The 14,354-nt window shown below is 38.2% G+C and overlaps 1 protein-coding gene and 1 long non-coding RNA gene across 2 annotated transcripts in view; one reads left to right on the forward strand and one right to left on the reverse strand.

Moving 5' to 3' along the window:
* LOC119480778 overlaps positions 1–8,862 on the reverse strand; it is a 13,255-nt gene extending 4,393 nt beyond the window's left edge. Inside the window, exons 1-2 of the long non-coding RNA XR_005205001.1 lie at positions 8,745–8,862; positions 4,591–4,597 (exon numbers count right to left, since the gene is read on the reverse strand). This is a non-coding gene — a long non-coding RNA (uncharacterized LOC119480778). The remainder of the gene's footprint in view (positions 1–4,590; positions 4,598–8,744) is intronic.
* tfr1b (transferrin receptor 1b) overlaps positions 1–12,911 on the forward strand; it is a 13,090-nt gene extending 179 nt beyond the window's left edge. Inside the window, exons 2-19 of the mRNA XM_037757335.1 lie at positions 3,135–3,172; positions 3,308–3,509; positions 4,259–4,460; positions 4,854–4,991; positions 5,868–5,952; positions 6,078–6,200; positions 6,301–6,396; positions 6,510–6,649; positions 6,978–7,147; positions 7,248–7,367; positions 8,605–8,690; positions 8,779–8,842; positions 8,929–8,996; positions 9,092–9,159; positions 9,280–9,370; positions 9,755–9,982; positions 10,130–10,279; positions 10,415–12,911. Of these exons, the coding sequence (XP_037613263.1) occupies positions 3,135–3,172; positions 3,308–3,509; positions 4,259–4,460; positions 4,854–4,991; positions 5,868–5,952; positions 6,078–6,200; positions 6,301–6,396; positions 6,510–6,649; positions 6,978–7,147; positions 7,248–7,367; positions 8,605–8,690; positions 8,779–8,842; positions 8,929–8,996; positions 9,092–9,159; positions 9,280–9,370; positions 9,755–9,982; positions 10,130–10,279; positions 10,415–10,627 (2,282 nt within the window). The 3' untranslated portion in view covers positions 10,628–12,911. The remainder of the gene's footprint in view (positions 1–3,134; positions 3,173–3,307; positions 3,510–4,258; positions 4,461–4,853; positions 4,992–5,867; positions 5,953–6,077; positions 6,201–6,300; positions 6,397–6,509; positions 6,650–6,977; positions 7,148–7,247; positions 7,368–8,604; positions 8,691–8,778; positions 8,843–8,928; positions 8,997–9,091; positions 9,160–9,279; positions 9,371–9,754; positions 9,983–10,129; positions 10,280–10,414) is intronic.
* The last annotated feature ends 1,443 nt before the right edge of the window (positions 12,912–14,354 follow it).

Here is a 14,354-nt window from a genome sequence, read left to right on the forward strand (position 1 = left end):
CCTTTTACTCGAGTCTTCCTCTCAACTGTGAAGATATAGAGGATACAAAACGAGCAGCTAACTAGCTTAAATCACACATGATGCTGCAGACAGACAGATGTCAGCTGTCCTCTCTCTGCCTGCTACACAAGGTTTCCTCTGTAAATCCTTATTATAGCTATTATAGTGGGATGAGGAAGTATGGAGGAGTATTTTTACTCTCCTTACACATCCAAAAAACACTAAATTATTGCCTTAAACAATAAAAAATAAGATATAAAACTGTCAAAAGGTGTGTGGAGAGAAAGAGGTGACATTGTGCAACCATGTGTCTTTACACTCTATCTTCACCTATTACACTGTTTATTTAATTTAAATAAAAAAAAACTAGTATCTGATGCTCATAAGCAAATGAGTTGGTAGGTTTTCACTTGATATAATTATAATATATATATTATAATAATATGACAGGTCTGCATGATGAGCTAAAACATTAGTAATAATGATAAATAATAAATTAAAACATGCAATATAAATATTTTTATTAGGATTGAGCCAATAACAATTTAGCTAGTCCATTAATCTGTTAGTTAATTGGTATTTATTCATGATTAATTTGATGTCACCCTGCCTGTAACACAAGGTTTCGTTTGTAAATCCTTATTATAGCTATTATAGTGTAATGAGGAAGTATTGAGGAGTATTTTTACTTTCCTTACACACCCAAAAAACACTAAATTATTGCCTTCAACAATAAAAAATAAGACATAAAACTGTCAAAAGGTGTCTGGAGAAAAATAGGTGACGTGGAGACATTATGCAACCATGTGTGACAACTCCCCATAGGTTTCTTTACTCTATTGTCACCTATAACACTATTTATTTAATTAAAATTTAAAAAACTGGTAGCTGATGCTCTTAAGCAGGGAATGAAATGACAATTCAGCTAGTCCATTAATCTGTTAGTTAATTGGTATTTATTCATGATTAATTTGATGTCACCTGTCTTCTCTCTGCCTGTTACACAAGGTTTCGTTTGTAAATCCTTATTATAGCTATTATAGTGTAATGAGGAAGTATGGAGGAGTATTTTTACTCTCCTTAAACACCCAAACTAAACACTAAATTATTGCCTTCAACAATAAAAAACAAGATATAAAACTGTCAAAAGATGTCTGGAGAAAAAGAGCTGACATATGGAGACATTATAACACCTATAACACTGTTTATTTAATTTAAATAAAACAAAAATCTAGTAGCTGATGCTCATAAGCCAATGAGTGGGTAGGTTTTCATTTGATATAATTCTAACATATATAATATGACAGGCCTGCATGATGAGCTAAAATATTAGTAATAGAGCTGACTGATGCTGAACTTGTTAAAAATAATAAATAAAAACATGCAATATAAATATTTTCATGAGGATTGTGCCAATAACAATTTAGATAGTCCATTAATCTGCTAGTTAATTGGTATTGATTCATGATTACTTTGATAATCACAATCAAAATGCCAATATTTGCACAGTGTATCTTCTCAAAATCTGACAATCTGCTGCTTCCCTGTGTTTTTATATGAATATAGATAGATAGATAGATAGATAGTAACTTTATTGATCCCGAGGGAAATTCAAGTTTCCAGCATCACAGTTCCATAGTGCAAAAACATATAAGACTGTAATAGGACAAAGACGTTTGAAGAAGTCACTTTGGGCTGGAGGATAATGATGAATTTGATTAGTTGAGAAAATAATTTATTGATAATGTTGCAGCTCTACTGGTGACACTGCATCTTATATGACCTCATACATATTATTGGCTTTCTGTATTGTAATTTCTTGTTACTTGTAGGCAGTCATATAGCTAATATAGAGGCTCTGTTGGGCTATTATTAGCAAAAACATAAGGAAGTGTTTAGATCTTGTGCAATCCGACAAAAGGCTTTTTCTCGAGTCTTTTGAGAGCATGACTGAGCGTTTTTGGCTCATGTGTTTAATACTTTGTTTTCATATCAGTCTTCAGTTTCTGCACGTCTGGGAGGAGGGAAACTGTCTGAAACGATCAATATGGACACAAACACCATTTGCCATTTTAGTTTTCATCAGTAAATCATTAGACGAAATCTGATCATCTGACTTATTATCTCTTGACAATGATCAGTAGCCATTTCCCGCTTTAGCTCAGTAACGAGGAAGTGAGTTGATTAACCGGTAAGTTTGGTAAATGTTGCATCAGCCTTCCTCCTGTAAAGAAGGAGACTTCATTGAAAACATTAATCTGGAAACACGGGGGGGGGTTTTATCAGCTGGAACAGTCATTTCTTCTTAAGCTCTGACTCAGTGTAGTCTGAGTCTGGTATGTTTATAAATGAAACAGAGGTGTTGGTGTTGTTTTGTGGAAACAATAGCTGAAGGTCACTTTTTACCAGATATTATCTTGTCTTGTTTTGTAAGTATGTGCGTGTAAAGTGAAGGTCAAACCAGTACTTGAATGCCATTTGAGACATTTGAAATTTAGCACTGAGACAGGAACTGCAATGAATATTCAGTAGCATTCATCTTTTTATTTCTATCATTTTGTCTATTAAGTGTTCAGAATAGGGCTGTCAATCGATTAAAATTAATCACAATTAATCACATTTTGTATCTGTTCAAAATGTACCTTAAAGGGAGATTTGTATTTAATGCTCTTATCAACATGGGAGTGGGCAAATATGCTGGTTTTATGCAAATATATGTATAGATTTATCATTGGAAATCAATTGAGAACATAAACCAGTGACAAATATTGTCCAGAAACCCTCACAGGTACTGCATTTAGAATAATAAATATGCTCAAATCATAACATGGAAAACTCAAGCCCAACAGGCAACAACAGCTGTCAGTGTGTATAATAATGTTTTTAATGCTGTTGGTGGTGTGAAGGTTTCCGTGAATACCAGTCAGCCTGTTGACAGAGAAAACACTCTCCACCCTGCAGACTTACAGTAACCTTTAATGATCTTCTGAATAGCAACTCTGTTAGAAAACCAACTCACCGTACATCTCCTCCCTCCCCCTCAGTTTCATTTAGTCTTTTCATCTTTGTATTTATGTATCTAATACGCTCACGTCATCTTCTCCGTCTCCCTCTCTCTGTCTTTGAAACAACAGCAGCAATGGATCGAGTGAGGTCTACGTTCAACAGCATGGTGAGTGTTTGTTACTTGTATTTAATTAATTGGAGACCTTGGTAACCACTCGGCCACCTGTCCTCCCCCGTGCACCTGTGGGAGCAGGAACGCATTGCTCTCATAGTTTTCACTCTTATCTTCTCCTATCTCTAGATGAAAAGTGAACGGTACGGCAGGTTCACTATGCAGCCGACGGAGGACGGAGAAAGACACGTCGAGGTCAAACTGTCCGATGACGCCACAGAGGCCGAGGACCAGGCAGCGGGCTCACCGAGCTTCAGGCCAGCACTTCCACGTAAAAGCCGGACCACTCTTTGCTACCTGGCCCTGGCAACCCTGCTGATATTTGTCACCGGTAGGTCACGCTCATCATTATCATCTTTTATTACACGGCTTTGTTGAATACTCGATTCTGATTGGTCAATCACGGCGTTCTATTATTTCTTTATAGCTGTCACTATCCCTCACATGTCAACATGTCCCTCTTACTCTATCCATCATCTAAATGATACAATATATAACATGATATTTTCATTTATAATCTTAATTGAAAATAGAAAAACAGCAAATTTGAGAAGCTGGTACCAGTGAGTTCTTGACATTTTTTGCTTTAAAAAACTTAGTTCGATATGATATACTGTATGATTTTTAAATAAATGCAGAATCTTTGGAAGAATTACTGCAAACAAATGACATAATTGATAAACCAGTTTAACAATAATATTTATAAAATCTACTTTGGCCTTTAAAGAGGCAGTTCTTTAGTTGTAGTTTTAGAGACCAAGAGGAAGTTAAGGGAGGTTTATTTGAAAAGGCACTTAGGAAACAAAAAGGCACAAGAGCTCACACACAAAGCGAAAAGGAAGTTTGTGGTACAAAGAGGAAAATCTTGCAACATGTCAGAAACTAAAGCCAAAGCTTGTTCATTGTTTTGCTGCATTTTAAAAAAACATACAAAAAAAACAGGAGCCCAGTGCAAAAGTCTGAGAACTAGGTTGATGTGGTCCAATATCTTAGTCTTAATGTGTTTACCAGAAGAGTTAGAAACTTTTATACCTTTTTTTTTTTTTTAATCCAATTGTGGTGTCTCTGTTTGTCCTCCAGGCTACGTGCTTGGTTACCTCAGCCACCGTGAAACTCAGTTGGAGCAGTTGAACTGTGGCACAGAGCAGGGAGTGGTTAATACGCAGGTAGTAATGCCGCCAGCCATTGTTACACCAGCACTAGATGTTCAGCTGGACTGGAAAGACATCACCCAACTCCTCACGCAGAAACTCACCAGTGAGGCCTTTGGCAAAACTCTGAGGTACACAGACTGTTCATGTGCACACCTTTATATCACACTCAGTTTTATGTCTTCATACTGAAGGTGAAGCCAAAAGAGAACTATCACTGCAAGATGCTTTGACTAAGTAGAGCACGAGAGCAGAATCTACGTTCTAACTACTTAGCGTGAACATGTGTGTGTCTAGTTTTATTATGTCGTTTTTATGTAAAGCACATTGTGTTGCATGTTATTAGGTATGAAATGTGCTATATAAATAAAGTTGACTTGACTTTCTCGGAACGTAAAAGTAGAGAGAGGGCTGACATTTAAAATAAGCACAGGATGTATTCCTGTACACGTATGACTCACCTGCACCTGTGAAGAACCACGGTATCATGAAAGGTTCATTTCAGGTCATTTGTTTCTCTGCAGGGATGTCGATCGTCCCAGTCGTTCAGCAGGAAGTGCTGAAGACGTGAGTCTGGCAAACCACATCGTTGAGGAATTCACGAAAGCAAAGATGGATCCCTGGACTGACATTCACTACGTTCAGCTGCAGACGCCAGACAGGTTGATGCAACACATTCTTCACTCTACTTATACATGAACCGATTCTGATTGTTTTATTTGAGGGATATTTCTTTTAAATGGTTTGAGGATGGTGATTTATAGGTCAAGTCCAAATTATTAAAAATATTTAAAAAAAAAGAAATCTCACTTCTTGTTGGCCTGTTGGGGGCGCTGTAATCCAAAGTCAAAGGGAAGATTTATGCATATTCATGATTTGTTCATTGTGTATCTTTTTAATCATTTATGGAAATTTTGTTATTTTTTCCAGTTTCTTTTCTCACATCTTGTATAACTGTCCCAGAGTAGTTTTCAGGATGTTTTGGCTCTGACTTTTGCACTTGGTAGTCCTTGTGGCTTTCCTTGATGGTTGTTGGCCTTTAATCATTTGACTGTAAAATGCTCTGGATCTACAAAGCATTATTTTATGAGTTTTTAATATCCTAATAATAATTTTCTAACAATTTCCTAAGACATTTCCCATAAAAGAACTATTTGATTTGGTATTAATTTTAAGAATAGGCATAATTATAGGTGATAAAATGGAGATAGAGGCAAGTGTAAATAACAAATGAGAACAACAACAAAAAAAAGGTTTAAGTGGAGCAGTTCTCTCCCTTTTCTCACCATCTCTTCTGGCTGAAATACCAGTTTCCTGATTTTATATTTTCAGGTTCTTTATCTACTCTTTTCTTTTTATTTATGGTGCATAATACCGTTGCATCGTCTGTCTCGAGCAGCAGCTAAATCAAAGTTTAACTTTCTTAAACTTTGCACCCAGGAGCATGAATTATAAAAGGCGCTAAAATACTTCTAAGACCAACAACATAAAAACAAATGAATGATATTATAACAAGCTTTTGTACTCCTTATCTGCAGCCAGCGTCCAAACCGTGTCAGTTTTGGTTCAGATGTCTTCGAGCCTAAAGGGTATCTGGCCTACAGTGCTCCTGGGAAAGTTGAGGTGGGTCGATATAGTCACACTTTCATAATGTGAAAATGTTTGTTTCTTGTTTAGATTTACTTCCATTAAAATAAACTGTGATTTGTTGCTTTTGTTGCCTATCTGACTTGTGCTTGCGTTCGTAGGGCAAGCTGGTGTACGGTAACTACGGTCGTCAGGAGGACCTGGATGTTCTGCAGAAGAAGAACATCGAACTGAAAGACAGTGTGTTGCTGCTCCGAGCTGGAAAGATCAGTTTCGCAGAGCAGGTGACGGCTGATTTGACGCCTTCATATGCTGTCGTATCATTTTTGATTTAAGGAACTTTACTAAAAGCTTGTTTTCCCGTCTCTGATTGTGTTCCTTTAGGTGGGTAATGCTGCCACGAAGAGGGCCGCTGCTGTTCTAATCTACCCTGACTCTCAAGATCACAAGTATGTAGCGGACACGGCGCTCTACGGACATGTAAGTTTGCACGTATTAGTCTTGCAGCCGGTTGTTAAAAGCTAATGAACATTAATTCTTGATTTTGAAACTACTTGGTACAGCATGGTGATTTTGTGTGTGTGTCCATTCAGGTCCATCTGGGTTCAGGCGACCCCTACACCCCTGGATTCCCCTCCTTCAACCACACCCAGTTCCCCCCAACGCAGTCGTCCGGCCTCCCTAAAATCCTAGCCCAGACCATCACCGCCAACATGGCTACATCTCTTCTACAGTAAGGACACAAATACACACACTGTGTCTGGGATAATGCTTAACATACTGTATATATTCTCAATATAAAAAATATAGTCAGTACACACACACACATTACATACATTCTTATTTTTATGGTAAAGCCTGCTATAGGTATGATTTGTATTTATTTTGTGATTGATTGTGGACAAACTTGTTCATCTGTATTTCTTATTATAGGAATACATTTTAATATTATATTAATGTGTATAGACAGGGCTCCAGACTAACTTTTCCACAGTAGCACATGATTTGGTCGCACCTTTTTTTTTTTGGCCTTTTCAGTAAACTCTCTATATCCTCTCCAGGAAAATCGGCGGTCCTGTATCGGATGCAAGCAGCGGTTTTAAAGGCAGTCTGCCATCAGTTGATTACAAACTGGGAGGCAGCGCCAACATCACCGTTGAGGTGAACAACGTGCTGGTCAACACGGAGATCCACAATGTGTTTGGAGTCATCAAAGGATTCACCGATCCTGGTAAAAAAAAAATTCTCTCTCCCCCCTCTAATCATCTACAGCTTTTTTTCTTCGTCGTACATCTAAGATGATGTTTTGGTGTTTGTCTGTGAATCTGCAGATCGCTACGTTGTACTGGGAGCTCAGCGAGACGCCTGGGGTAAAGGTTACGCCAAAGCCTCCGTCGGCACCTCCATACTGATAGAGCTGGCCAAGGCTGTTCGCGAGATGGTGGAGAAAGGTAACAAATACAACACAATAGACACAATACGCAAGGGATTCATTGATATGAGGCTTCTGCAGTCTGAATCAGTCAAAACAAGTGGATAGTCCCTGTTTTTGTTATTATCCTACAAGTGAAGCACAGCACAGAAACACTGTCACGGAAACAAAAAGGGGGGCATTTTCTGATAACTTACAGTTATCCACTTTATTTGACTAACTCACTTTGACTTTTTTTAAAAAAGGTAGACTTGAAAAATTATAAATGCTTGATGTTATTTTCACTCCCAACAATCTCCACCGGTATCAGAGACCCATCATACTGCTGTTATTGATCCACTTTATGTATATAGTGCTATATATTTATTTATTTATCCCATTCCATTCTCATAACCCATATCTCATTTATCTCTCCTTACATTTGTGCAACACTGTTGGAGATACTGTCATTTAATCCTATACACAACCCTCATTTTCATATGTACATAGTGCTATATTTCATCACTTTTCATCTTACACTTACTGTCATTGTATATTTTGTTAGTGTTATTCCATCCTATTGTTGTCATTTTATCTGATGCAACTATTGCTTTTATTGCTGAGCTGACCCGTTCTCTCATCCTATACATTTCATTGTACCGTTGTGTCAACCTGCATATGACAAATAAAACTGCAACTTGAACTTGAAACTTGAGAAAACATAAGCAGCAAATGCTGACCAATCACAGTTCTTGCAGTTCTCACGTAGACTATGTATAGCCTCGATATGTCGTTACATTTATAAGAAGGCACACGTCAGCTACGGCTTAACCTCAGAGCCATGGCGTAACCCCCTCTAAGGGACAGTGTGTATGATTTGGCAGCATCTAGTGGTTTGGTTGCAGATTGCAAGACTGCAGTAACGTAAGCCACCGAGTGCAAACCCTCGCTCAGAGGCCATCCTTACCATAATAACACTACTTTAGGAGCAATGGAAGTCAGACGGCGGCTGGCGGTACCACGGTTTGCACTCTGCTGCTCACGTTACCACAGTTTCACAAGCGTCCTCAAGACCTTCACAAGACCTTCGCTTCGCTAGAGCCAGTGTTTGGTTTGTCCCTTCTGGGCTACTGTAGAAACATGGCGGTGCAACATGGAGACTCCGTGAAGAGGATCCGCTCTCTATGTAGATATGTCCTCTGTTGTAGACTCTCTGAGTCACAGAGTTGCAGTTTCTTCTCCTGCGTAACATGAATGATGTGTGTTGTTTTTTCCAGATGGGTTCAGGCCAAGGAGAAGTCTGGTCTTTGCAAGCTGGAGCGCCGGAGAGTACGGAAGTGTTGGCGCCACCGAGTGGTTGGAGGTAAAATTACTTTGATCTGGACGTACAGAAAAAACTAACTAACTAACTAATGACTAATGTTCTGTAATATGCCTGTGTTTGTTTTTAGGGTTATATGTCCTCTATTGACAAACGTGTTTGCACCTATATAAACCTGGATGGAGCGGTCATGGGTAAGTACAGGAAACGCCTACAGGCTGCAGCACATCGTAAATGTTTTCCAGTGTTTGTCAGTTGACTGAATTTATCTCCTCACAAGGTCGTGGGAGCTTCATGGCCTCGGCAAGTCCGCTGCTCTACAGCCTCCTCGAGAACACGATGAAAGAGGTAACAACACAACAACACCCCACTTAATGCTGATCCAGTTCTTTTAAAAAAAACAGTCGTGTTTGCTTTAACTTTAATTTGCCTCGTCCATGCAGGTGAAGAGCCCTCTTGGTTCTGGCACAGTGTACAATATGATGGGATCAAGTAACTGGCAGGCCAAAACGTAAGTAGATCACCACCAGTATGTAATGCCAGATTTTCATTCAGTCAGTCACCCAAAAGCTAAAATGTCCTACTGTTAACTACTTTCTGTTGCTAATACTTTACATCACGATGTGTGCAGACTGAAGCCAATGACAATGGACGACCCAGCCTATCCCTTCCTGACCTTCTCTGGAATCCCCTCCATCTCTTTCCACTTCACCAATCTTGATGTGAGTCTTGATTTAAAAAAACGAACAGTGTATATTAAGTGATAATATTCTGTTTGTTTACATTCACCCACAATAAGTAAAAATGGGAATATTAAGATGATATTAACCCTCCTGTTAGTAGAGCTACAAACATAGTGTCACTGCTTCTGGGTCAGCTGTCTCTTATCTGATCTAGGAGTTAATATAAAGATAATGGAAAAAAATGATGTTATAACCTTCCTCAGATTAAGTTAATGACATAAAGCATAGATCAGATATGATATGATAAGATAAGATATGTGTTTTTTGTGCTGTTCGTTGACATCTTGTTGATTCTGGTTGTTACATCTCGTTTCATTGTTTTCCTTGTTTTCTTTTTTCATATGTACATTCTATTGTCTAAAGACTGAGGCCTACTGCTACTATGGCACCAACCTGGACAGCATGGATCACCTCGACTACGAAACCAACCATCACACCAGTGAAATGGTGGCGGTAGCGGCACAGTTTGCCGGCCAGATGGCTCTGCGACTGGTCCACGACCACCTGCTCAGCCTGGATGTGGGCCGATACAGAAGCGTCCTCACCAAGGCTGTGAACCAAGTCTACTTACGCGTCAACCAGCTCTCAAAGGTCGGCCCCCCCGTCTGTCTGTCCATCTCACACCTTTAATGCTCTCGTTTGGTTCCCTTCTTCAAGGAGGCTGTGAATTATGTTTTGGACATAAAGACCAGAAACTCTGTTTTTATGTTGATGTTTGTTCGACTCTTTGTTCTGTAGTCTGGTCAGCTGAAGGAAGTGAATCCCAACTGGCTGAGCCGTGCACGCGGCTCCTTCCAGCGCGCCGTTACCAGCATCTACAACGACATCGGCAACACTGACTTGAATGACAAGGAGGCCTGCCGGATCCTCAACGACAGGATCATGAGTGTAAGACGCACACTGTGACACGTCTGCTGCGTGTGTTGTCACATGCATATTTAAAATGTTGAAAAAGTGAGTTTTTCATGATATGTCCCCTTTAAGACGTAACAGATGTATTACACTCTTTGTTTATCGTTCCAGGTCGAGCACACCCTCCTCTCTCCGTACGTGTCCCCCATTGAGACCCCCTTCCGTCACCTCCTGCTGGGTTGGGGCTCCCACACTCTAGCATCCATCGCCAAGACCACCGACATGGAGGAGCTTCACACCCAGCTGGCCCTGGCCACCTGGAACCTGCAGGGATGCGCCAACGCCATGATGGGAAACATCTGGGACATCGATGAGGAGATCTAAAGAAGGACGGGAAGTTGCAAGCGTGCGTGTCATGTGTGTGTTGTTCAAAATTAAATTTGAGGTAGAGCAGAGGAGCTCCAATATCAGCACTTAAGCACAAGCTGTCAATCAGAGGTCTAAGCCCCACCCTTTAAAAGCAGGCCACAAAGATCCAGGAGGAGATAGAAACGCATGAAACACACTCTTAAATACTTGAAGTAATATTAATGCTACTGATAAATCTGCCTCCTCTCCTCCTGGCTCTACATCCAACCAGTCAAGGCCTTTGCTGTGACCTCTCGCCATCAAAACACTGAGAAACCTTATTTATACTTACGTTTTTTATCAGTGGCAGTGCCCACTATAAAGCTATTGTTTGTCTTTTTATACGACGTTATCGGAAGCAGTGCCTTCCATAATTATGACGGTTATACTGTCTCATCCTCCGGCAGCATCTGCTACACAAATGACTCCTCAACTGTTGCTGACAAAATGGTACGACGACATATTAGGGCCATTTATGGTAAAAAAAATAAAATAAAAAATTACAGGGGAGAGGGGGTAATATTCTGAGAAAGAAACTCTGAATTTCCAAGATTAAAGTCAAAATTTGAGAAAAAAACTTGAATATTCTCTGATATAAAATATTAATTATATTATTATAAAGAAAAAAAACTTGAAAAATATGAGTACAAAACCGTGGAAAAGCGCCAGTGAGTAACTATGGTAACGCAGTGTCTCTACTTTCCCGTAACTTCTATAATATTAGTATTTATGTTCATAAAAGAAGACATTAAGAACATGAAAGAAAACCTATATATGTATCTTTCAGGACCTTTGCCTCGCTCTGTGTTTTTCTCGTAAATGTTTGACTTAAAAAATTTGTGAGTTTTTTTATTCCCGTATATATTTGCCATTTTAATCTCAGAGAATATCCAAGTTATTTTCTCGGAAATTTATGACTTTAACCTCGGAAATTCAGAGTGTTTTCTCTGAATATTACCCTCCTCCCCTGGCTCAGTAATTATTATTTTTTACCTACAGTGGCCCTAATATGCCGTTGTAAAATAGAGCCCCTGGTAAAGTTAGATTTTTATTTATTATGGCCTTCATTTCTTCCTTTTTGTGTGGAGATTTTTCTAAAAATGACTTCCTGAGAAAGTGGCGTACATTAGTGGCGCTTCACTCTGTCATCAAAATGGTTATTTCAAAGGGAGAAATGAAGGGTAGAAAAGAGAGATTTTTTTCCTGATATAGTGGCAGTTTGGATTTAAATTGGTCTGTCAAAAACTAGTCAAGGAGCAGAGAGAAAACTCTGAGAAATTCTTCAACAAGCCCAGAAATGAATTAAGACTGGATTTATTCTGCGCTCGTTGGCAGGACGAATGCTAAATAATAAAAAAAAAAAAGCTGATTGGTATCTTAATTTGCAAGAAAGCCATTTATGTTGCACAGTCTACTTTGGAGCAGTTAATAACATGACAAAGTTATTGGGAGCAGAGTCTTCCATATTTAAAACCCATTATCGGGAGCAGTGTCTTCCATAATGACAAGCAGTGATGGTAGTTTTTTCCTACCAGTGTGTGTGATTTACATGTGTATTTATCGAGAGCAGTGTCTCTCATACTTCACTTGAAAGGTGGAACAACTTATCGGGGACAGTGTTTCCCAGAGTTTTATACTTGAAAAATGTACTTGTTTATCTTTACGTGTGTGTGTGTGCTTCTGATTTTCATTTTTTATTTTTACTCACATTTCTGCTGCTGAATTTGTTTGATTTCTGTTTTATTTCACATCCAATCAAGCATCTCGATACACAAACGCACAGAATATTGAAATACACTATATTCCTTATAGTTGTCAGGCTTGTTATCCCCAAATCTCTCGTGTTTCTTTGTGTTAGTGACTTTAAAGATACAACAGATGCTCCACCTACATATGCATTCACTCCACAAGTCAAAACTCTCTGCATGCGTTTCAATGACATAAACCGCTTCACTGCATGTTACTGTATTGCTTTAATGAGGTGTAGCTCAACAGACTTATATTACAAACCCCTTAAATGAATTAGGGTTCAACTGATATGTTCTATTTTTTTTTGTATTCAAGCTGCTGATAGATGATATCTATTTGACCGTTTTTTTCCCATAAAAGTTAGTCAGTAGTTTTCCCAAAATACATCAGGCCTCCGAAATAGCAGATGCAGTTAGAGCAGGCATATGGTCATGCACCCTGACCCCATGATGATACACATTGAGTGACAGCCCCCTTCATTTGCATAATGAGGCAGAATTGTATAAAGAAATGTATAAAGAAAAGAAAACAGAAATAAATACGTTTGGGGAAATAAATAAGGGGTGAAATGCAAAGGGAAAATTGTGCAGAAAAATTTAAATGCATAAATACATAAATAAATACATACATTTAAAAATAAATAAAAATTAAATGCAAACATAAATAAATAAGTAAAAAAGCAAAAATAAATTCATTTAAAAATAAATACATAAATAAATAAGGAAAAATAAACAAGAGTTAATAAATAAGGGAATTAATACAAAGATGGATAAATAAAGAAGCAAATTAAAACTGAAATATCAATTTGTCATATTTGATCAATTAATTAGTGGCTTCATTTCTTTTTATTATTATTTGTGCTACATTAAATTACATGTTTATTTATTTATCGAGTTATTTATTTTTCATTTATTTTTCATTTTGGCAGCTCCTCCATATAATTGCACCTGGAATGTATTGAACATGAATACAGTTGTTAGTAAGTAAACATGTTAAAAGAACATTATCAGTCAACCCCATTCAAATCAGATTATGAACTCCAGCATCACTATATTAAAATCCATCTTCTTTATTTGAGCATAATTTCAAGACCAAACAACGTCAATGTTTCATAATTCAGATTATTACATGTTTAAAACATTTGTTTGTTTCCTGATGTCATTTCTGTTGAGCTTGGTATTGTTGCAGCCTGTTTTTACTTTCCTACCAGATGTTACAAGAATTAAAAGTACGGTTGCTTAATCCCGAGAGGGCAAACTGGGTGGTTGGGAAATGTATGTTCTGCTGATTGTGTAACTCAAAAAAAATAATACTGTAGTGTTTCAAAACCTGTTCTTGAAATCATGTTTCCGTGATCTCCATGTGCAGCAGAAACATGTAATAAAACCTTTTGGCTTAGCATCCAGTAAATCTATGTCTGATTTCAGTTTCCATCACGGTAAAGAAGGGAAATTCACCACAGAGGATACGCAGGTTGTTAAGGCAGTTTGCTTTCCTGTGATTCAGATCCCTTTTTCATCATTCTTGGCATTCTTGTCTTAAAGTCCCATTGTTAATATTTTGTCTTACAGCAAATGTCAAGGACATCATCAAGAGTTTGCATCCTTCCCCTTTTAAAATTTCAGAAAAAGGGGAAGCATGTGAGATCTTTAAGCAGATGTTTCAACAGCCACTCTTCAATTAAGCAACATATTTTTATGCTTCCAGTGTTCTGCTTTTCAGATTAAAAGCACAACTGCACCCAGCGATTCCAACAGGTCTGAGAGTTGTGGTTCCAAGTTTTCCACCAGAGAAACTGTAGTTTTTCTTAAGTCCACAAGTACTGGGCTGTCACTTCACTGGCTGCATTAAATTTAAAATATCAAAAAGCCTGTGTGCCCCCTTTAAAGTCCATCTGTCATTGCTGCTTCACAAATATCAGACATGCATTATGAAAAAAAAAAAAATCAATTAA

This window comes from Sebastes umbrosus, chromosome 21, assembly GCF_015220745.1.
Source record: "Sebastes umbrosus isolate fSebUmb1 chromosome 21, fSebUmb1.pri, whole genome shotgun sequence".
NCBI classification, from domain to species: Eukaryota; Metazoa; Chordata; class Actinopteri; order Perciformes; family Sebastidae; genus Sebastes; species Sebastes umbrosus.